The sequence below is a fragment of the Perognathus longimembris genome, chromosome 2, assembly GCF_023159225.1.
Source record: "Perognathus longimembris pacificus isolate PPM17 chromosome 2, ASM2315922v1, whole genome shotgun sequence".
In the NCBI taxonomy this organism is placed as follows: domain Eukaryota; kingdom Metazoa; phylum Chordata; class Mammalia; order Rodentia; family Heteromyidae; genus Perognathus; species Perognathus longimembris.
The window spans coordinates 45,684,483-45,693,120 of NC_063162.1; the positions used below are offsets into that span (position 1 = coordinate 45,684,483).

The 8,638-nt window shown below is 39.7% G+C and overlaps 1 protein-coding gene across 5 annotated transcripts in view; it reads left to right on the forward strand.

Moving 5' to 3' along the window:
• Sgpl1 (sphingosine-1-phosphate lyase 1) overlaps positions 1-8,638 on the forward strand; it is a 66,521-nt gene that overhangs the window by 41,716 nt on the left and 16,167 nt on the right. For all 5 annotated transcript variants that reach the window (XM_048338955.1, XM_048338953.1, XM_048338954.1 and 2 more), the window contains 2 exons: positions 877-1,005; positions 7,207-7,295. In XM_048338955.1, coding sequence (XP_048194912.1) covers positions 877-1,005; positions 7,207-7,295 — 218 coding nt within the window. The remainder of the gene's footprint in view (positions 1-876; positions 1,006-7,206; positions 7,296-8,638) is intronic.

Below are 8,638 nucleotides of genomic sequence, written 5' to 3' on the forward strand. Positions count from 1 at the left end.
TCAAGTGGCCAAATATGAATCCCTTCATGAGCTACCTCCCTCCTATCTTGTTTTAACTACTCTTGCACCTCCCCTTGTAAAGGAGTGTTCTGCCATTCTTTTTAAAGTGCTAATGCTCAATCTTGTTGGTCCTCCTGTTCTTGATGATGAATTTTAACTCATTTCTCAAGGCTCCACTAAAGAGACACCTCCAAAGTAGTACTCAGGGTGTTAGCTATTGCTTCTCTGGGCCCTTAGCATTGTACATATCTGTCTTGGATTATACTCCATAATAGCTGCACTCGGCTGTGTTTTGTATGCAGTATGTTTAATTTTTATTCTTAGAATCCTGTAAGGTAGCTGCTCTTTGCATATTAGGAATGTGAGCCTTGGATAGGTTAGGTATATTAGGCAAAGCAGTGACTTCAAACTGTTACGTTGGTGTTACAATCCACTTTTAACTACATTTATACTTCTCTTACCACATTGTAAGATTTGATGTTGTCTCTTTCACCATATTTTATTTATTTTTTTATTTTTGGAGCCAGTCTTGGGGTATGAACTCTGGGCTTGACCATTGTCCCTCAGCTCCTTTTTTCTCAAGGCTAGCACTCTACCACTTGAGCCACAGTGCCACTTCTGGCTTTTTTTGTGATTAATTGGAGATAAGTCTCACAAACTTTCCTGCTTGGGCTGGCTTCGAACTGCAGTCTTCAGATCTGAACCTCCTGAGTAGCTCGGATTACAGGTGTGAGCCACTGGAGCCTGAGAAATAGTATCTGATTTCTAGTTCCTAGCATTGGGCTTAATATCTAAAAACTTTTGTTTTAGTGCATGATTCTTTATTCTGTGCAAGGTAATAATCGTATCTCACATCTCCTTGCATTTTTTTTACAGGTTTATGGAAATTTTGCATGGAGTAATCCACTGCATCCAGATGTCTTCCCAGGACTGCGTAAGCTAGAAGCAGAAATTGTGAGGATGAGTTGCTCCCTGTTCAATGGGGGTCCAGATTGCTGTGGGTGTGTAAGTATTCTCAGGTGCCATTAAGTGCTATTATGTTCTTAAACCCTAAAATAGAAGACCATTAAAGCTATTTCATTACAAGTAATTGGTGTGTTATTGTAGAAAGATCTAGATAAAGTAGTTAAAAATATTACTTGCAACTTTGTAATCTAGCACACCAACATTTTGGTGTATATTCTTCTAGACATTTCCCCCCCCCCCCTTTATTTTATAATACTTAAATCTCTGTAAAGATGCTGGGTTAATAACAAGGGCACCAGTAATGTCAGCATTTTGCTCTGTCTCTCCACTTCTTTTACTCCTTCCCTCATTCTTTCCTCACTAACTCCCCTGTTCCTCCACCTCTATGTTTACCTATAGTTCTGTTGAACCACCTAGCAGACTTTTTGATGCCCTCTCACTCTTTCTGAGCCAGAAGTTTACTATTTGCTGTACACTGACTCTGATGTAGTTGGTATCATTCTGTCTTGAGGAGTTTATGTCCTCTCTTTTTTCAAGTAGACATAGTTTTCCTAAACCATGATGGAATAACCTCTGCTTAGGTTTGTCACTGCTGTGTCACATTACCTCCTCTAGAACAAACTGAACTTCAGATTTGACTCAGTGCTGAGTATGGTAGCCTAGAGATTCTATCTTATACTTTACAGTAATTATAAAGTCTGCATACTTAATTATAGGTGGACCCATTAGAAAACCAAAAAATTATTTTAGTATTTTTTTTTTTACAGCAAGGAATTTTTTCTTTATTTTACACTACATTTCACCATGAAAATCAACATATTCAAGTATTTGTTGCCTCACAAAGTGATATTTCTGGCATTTATTTTCAAAACAAAATTTCAAAATTATGAGAAACTGGCAATGAATTCTCCTATGAATGTGGTAACTTATTGACAGAGATGGTGATAGGCTTATAGTACACAGGTTTTTTTCTTTGTCATTAGAGTCTTTATAAACTTTACGAGGCCACAGGTTAAATAGCCACAAAACAATTTGGCCTAGTAAATTGATGATACCTAGTAAATTATGACCTAGACATTCTGTTATTCCAGAGATGTGATAGAAAAATTAAAATTGTGCATCAGGATGTATGTACATGAGCGCTTATAGTAGCATTGATTTATGAGAGCCAGAACTGGAAATAATTCATGTATATGTCCAGAGTAGAGAAAATCATAGGTACCATGTGCTTCAGGCCATAGCAATGATCAGTCTGCATGATGCTCAAATTATTCCTTTTTGGCCACTGGGACTGTCTTCATTTTGGCTCCCAGGTACTTCTTTATGACCCAACTATCCAAATAGTCTTTGAAAGCTTTTCTTTCTTTTTGACAAAATATTCCAGGGTTATCTTACTCTAGACCTAGAATCACCCTTTTTCTAAGGAGCTCTGGTTGAGTTAAAACTCTGTAAAATATTTACATGGTTTCAAAGTTATATTTATGGAATAAGACAGCCTCCGCCCTCCCATCTACCCCTCCCCCCCAATAAAACAAACAAAAAATACCAAGCCTAATAACAATCCAGAGAGATAAAAACTACAAAAGCGAGGCTCAGATGTACCTAATAAGAGCCAGTGCACATTATTTATATTTGACAGCAGCCAGAGAAAATAGATAACATCAAAGCTATGACAACTGGTAGAAGCACAGATATTCTTCAGCAGCAGATGCTAGGGAAGGCAAGGCTTAAATGAAAGATTGCCTTTGACTTGGAGCATCTCAGCTGGATAATGCAGAGATGGTTTTATGAGTTATCCCTCTTCAATTTCATCTACTTTAGTTTGTCCATTAAGCTTTTAAATTTCATTTGCTATGCTTTTTATTTTTTTATTTTTTCCCCTTTTTATTCTTGAGAACTCACTTTAAAAAACTTATTTTAAGTTGGTTGGTTATAATCCCTTTCTTTGGTTTATATTTCATGTACTTAAATATATTGCATATACTTTATATTCAGTGTCTGATAATTCCAATGTCCATGAGCTTTACCTGACTGACTGTTACTTTTCACTCAGGGTGGATTTCCTTACATTTGTGTTATTTATTTATTTATTGCAATATGAGCCACTCCTTTTCTTGAGAACTCAACTTATAGGAATTCTTTGACTCTAGGCTGTAGTTAAGTTCTTCCAAAGCACATTTTTTATTACTTTTTCCAGTTGCTGGAAATTGCTATCACACTGGAACCAGGTGAAGCCCATTTCTTTACTTGTCATGTTGTACCACAGAGGCATGGTGAATTCAGACATCAAGCTCGAATTGTGTGCTGTCATTTTGTACATTTTGAGAGACTTTCTTCATCTGAGTGTTAGGTTGAGAAAAGAACCCTTCTTTTGCATTTGTTAGTTTGTTTCTTGTACATGGAAGAGTGTGTGATTTTAGCCGTCCTTCATTAGACTGACTTTGAGCAGGCCCTCACTGTACCTTCTGTCTTGGTTCAGGTGTCTTCAGGCTTGGTGTGCCCTCTTGGAAACATCTAGCTTTGGCAGACACTTTATCTTGTACGGTTCTGGGTTTAGCTCTGCTTTAGCATTTGGTATATTTCTTTGTTTGACCTCCATGATGGCTATAACGGTTTAATGTTTTGATAAGATTTTAAAGTTAGTTCACTTGGCAGGGTTGCTGCAGCATTCATCTATATGGCCAGATGTAGAAGTTCCATTATAGTGTTTCTTACTTGTTTGTTTTCCCCCATATGAAAGGTCTTTCCAAGCCCCGGATCTTCTCATTCCCCACATCTTTTCTAGGTTATGCAGATGCTTGTATAATTTATGAGTATGCAGCCATCTCAGTCATCTCTGAGTGCCTGTGCTCACCTCTGGCCAGGTGAAAAAAGCTCTCGACATGACGAGTGCCACTGATCTTTCAGGCCTGGTCTTTTCTAATATGGGTTCTCTAAATTTTTTTAAACCTTATTTTCCCCCCTCAACTCAAGATTTTTCATTCTTGGCTATGTTTATTATGTTTCTTGCTATTCCTGCCACAATTGTGTTAGTGCCATTTGCTACTTTTCTTTCATTGGTCTTTGGTCTCCTTTTGTTGCTTTGTTGTCCAATCTGAACTCTTGAAGGATGATTTGCAGCCTGTATTATGAGAAATGCCTTCTTTCCCTCAGTTTATTTCCTTCTAAGTTGGGCTTTTATTTCATATGTGCACACCCTGGTACTCTCTTCCCACATTTACATAGTTGCCATTTTCTTCACCTTGGCAAACCCTGAGGTGGCTCTTTCCAGATGGTTTATTTGTTCTGACACACAGTTGGGTGATTTCTCTGTGTGGTTAGAGGCAGGGCTTCTCTAAACCTTTGCCCTGTGTTAGAATTTCTGCATCTGTTCTGAGAGTCTGTTAAAAGTCCTCTTTGCCCAGTTGGAAGAAAGTAATACATACTTCAAGCTTTAACTGTTGTATTACGGTACACTGTACCCCTGAAGCAATTCTCCTATATAGAGCCAGGCCTGTTGTTCCTTCTCCCAAGTTGCTCATTTATTCCTAGTAACCAGTCACTGGTCAGAAGAATATAAGGAAACCCTTTGGTGGGGAATATCTTGCTTAGATTATTACCTGCCATTAGTAAGAGATTGGTGTGCTAGAGATTTGACTTTTCTGGATCTTCTCTAATTTTCTTAACAGCTATCTTGTGAAGACCACTTCTCATGTGACACCGTGTTTTTTGTTTTGTTTTGTTTTTTTCTAAAACACAGGACATACGTATGACTTGTAGAGCTGATCTTATCTGTAAGCACTTGGTCATTACCAACATAGAAATGCAGAGATCCACAAACAAGGGTCCCATTTCACTGTCACATGTTTCATGAAGTCTACCTAGGTTAAAAAAAAAAATGACTTAACTTTCCATACAATTCCTGACCACTGGGATTCTGTATCCAATGCTATTTTTGTCCTATATGTGGATATTAGAAAAGCTTAGCAATCACTCTTTCCCAATCCATCTCATATTAGCTACAGAAAAAATTATAACAAAGAAAGTTCACTTCTTTAGAAACAGATGGTAATATAGTTCAGTGCTATGGCTTTTTGTTTGTTTTGAAATTATTTATTCTCAGATATTACCAAAAGCTAACCCATTGGCTATGACATGCCTGTATGTGTCACAGTTTATTGAGAGTCAAGTTAGGCTTTTGAAGTGTTGATTTAACTGGGTGCCAGTGGCTCATGCCTGTAATCCTAGCTACAGGAGGCTGAGATTTGAGATTCGAGGTTCAAAGCCTGCCCAGGCAGGGAAGTCTGTGAGACTCTTATCACCAGTTAACCACTAAAAAACTGGAAATGGTGCTGTGGTTCAAAGTGGTAGAGTACTTGCCTAGAGTGAAAAAGCTCAGGGACAGTGCCCAGGCCCTGAGTTCAGGCACCACAGCTGGCGGGGGGGGGGGGGGGGAGGGAGAAGATTTAAGCCAGGTATGGTATGGCGGTGCATACCTGTAATCCTTGAACTAGAGAAGTTGAGGCAAGGCATCACAAGTTCAAGGCCATCCCAACTACATAATGAGTTCCAGGCTAGCCTGGGCTACGTAGGAGGACCTTCTGTGAAAAAGAAGTGTTGCTTGCCTTGGTGATAGAGCATGCCTGTAACCCTAGCATTGCAGAAGCAGATGGAGGAACATTTTGAATTTGAGCCAACCTGGAGCTACATGTTTCAAGGCCCTGTCTCAAGAAACAAAACAATGGAGTGTTGATTGAGAGTCTGTTAGATGTCAAACTGTTAGGTTAAGTATAAGGAATATTGTCAGGAACATATTGGCCTTCTACCTGCCTGCCTACGTCTGTTATCTAATCAGGAAAGTAGGAAAAGACATCTGCACCTTCTTGTTTCAGCTCTGGAGGAATCCAAACAGTCTGTCAGAAGGGCTAGACCTCGCTTGAGGAAAACCTTGGCTTCACTTAAAACATTAGGATTTTTCTTTTCATCTTAAGTAAGGCAACAGACTTTTAAGTAGGAGCTTCTGCTTTTTTCTGTCTTTCAAACTTATTGAAACTACAAGTGCACTTTGGAAAGTCAGTGTCTCTTTCTGATCTTCTAGTGTATTGCACAGTTTACTAGAATGGTAACTTCACAATTGGACATTCTTCAGCATTTACTGAATTTTAAAAAATTCTTTGAGATGGGGGTCTTACTGTGTTGTCTACAGTGGACTCAACTTCCTGATCCAAGTGCTCTTCCTGCCTTAGTCTCTCAGGCAGATGGGACTATTGGCACATGCCTGTGGTCATGCTTACCTTACCCAGTTCAGTCATAGAGATCCAAATTAAAATGAAGGCCAGATGAGGTGGCTCATGCTTTAATTCTAGAAACTTACAAGGTAGAGATCAGGAGGATGAAGGTTCTTGGCCAGCACAGGGAAAGAGACTCCATCTCAACCAATAAAATGATGAGTGTGGTAGTATTTACCAGTCATCCCAGCTATGGCCTGAGAATTATTGTGAGCCTTATTTGGAAAAGATTGGTTTAATTGGTAGAAGACCTGTCTGGCAAGCACAAGGCCCTGAGTTTGAGCCCCAGTACTGCCCCCCACCCCAGTAATTACAATTAATAATCCGGAGCTCAGGCAGGGGCTTGAATGGTAAAGCCTGTACTTAGTATGCATAGGCTTGGTGGCGGCGGGGTGGGGGAGTTGATCGCTAACACTGGGGAGGGGAATTGTAATTATGATATTTCTGAATGATATAAAATGCCCTATCCTGTCTGAAAAGAAATGATTCAATAAGAAATATAAGTGGATGGTGAACAGGTTGTATGTGGGCAAATGTAGGTGTTTGTAGTTAGTGCTGAGCACCCACTCATTCTTATTTATTAGTTTTCATTCTTTTTTTTTTTGCCAGTCCTGGGCCTTCAACTCAGGGCCTGAGCACTGTCCCTGGCTTCTTTTTGCTCAAGGCTAGCACTCTGCCACTTGAGCCATAGAGCTACTTCTGGCCGTTATATATATATGTGGTGCTGGGGAATTGAACCCAGGGCTTTGTGTATAGGAGGCAAGCAGTCTTGTCACTAGGATATATTCCCAGCCCCAATAGTTTTCAATCTTCTGAACCAAACTTGAGCTTAGCAACAAGTCAAGTTTCCCTTATGAAAGAGAAAGTCGCCGCTCTGCCTCAGGCACTCAAGCCCCTAATCTGTTTCCTCATCAAAGGTTGTCAAGGTCAAGGTGGCAGAACGTGCTCAAATTGGCATTTCTTCTTATTGTAGGTCACTTCTGGGGGAACGGAAAGCATCCTAATGGCCTGCAAAGCTTATCGGGACCTGGCCTTAGAGAACGGGATCAAGACTCCAGAAATGTATGTACAGGTGGATGTTTCCCTTTCTGTGTGGAATAGTCTGTGAATCTGTTTCTGTGCTGCCTCTCTTTCGCCAGTCCCTCCGGTCCTCTTTCCTCTGCCTTGTCCCTCTGCTATACACTTTCACATCCAGCAGAATTCTAAATGGATCCTTCAGTTACTATTATAGACCATATCTAATCCTTTACACATTAGTATATACACATTGTGTACATACCACAAGTGACAATGAGATTCTTCTTCCAGAGGTGATAGACTTAGGAGCTACAATGTTGTATCCTATGCTTTTAAGTTATCTGGAGCCCAAGGAGAACTGTTCACTTACTTTAGTTCAGTGTAAGTTTCTTAAATGATGTTGTAGGTTGCCTCAGGTGCTCCCTTGGGAACACTGTCTGAGAACTGTTTCTGGGAGAAAATATTTTGAAGCTCTTTTTGAGATTTACTCTTCTTGCCACTCTTGTAAGGAAACAGTCGTGAGAAACAGAAGCCACCACTTATGAGACAAAATTGTAAGTCTTTATTGGAGAGCTGGAAGATGGCTGGTGGTCTCATGTCTCAAAAGACCAGCAGTCCTGAATGCAACTAGCACAAAGCTTTTGTAGGCCAACACCACACAAGATGTGTGGAATCAAACCCAACAAAAGTTTTATACACTAGCAAAGCAAACCAGATGAGGACACTTAAACCTAAAAGAAAAGCAAACCAATCAGTGGAAATCAAGGGCTAATTATCTAGAGGAAGTGCAGACCCAGTCTCTTTACTTCACGACTTATTGACACAATTTGGGTGTTTGGTTACCGTTTTTTCACTTGATTGTTTCCTGTACAATGTACTCATACTACACATTTTGGGTTAATGTTTTTTTTTTTTTTTTTTTTTTTTTTTTTTTACTGCGAGTGTCAGTGACTAAGGTAGCTTGTGGTTTCAGTGTATGGCTCATATTTACCCTAAGAGAACCTACAGGCTGCCATTTGCATCCTATGTAAGTCTTCAGTGTTTGGTATTTACTCATCATAGAGTGATTTCTCCCTTTAAGAGAACAGAGTAATTGTAGGAGTGGAGTAATAACTAAGATAGGTCAGAAAGCAAATATATACCTGTGACTATTTCTGTTTACAATACTAATTTGAACTTGTAGGAAAATGGTGATTTCAATTTCTCGTAGGGTTATGGTCTTTGACTTGGAAGGACCCACTGGGCCAATTGTGTTTGACTTCTGCTCTCACATCCTTGTCAAGTAGCTTCATGGGTCTGCTACAGCATGGGTCAGAAACAGCCAATTCTTCATCCTGATCTGAGCCTGCTGGCCCTGGACTTTTCTCCTGTCAGTCCTATTTTATACC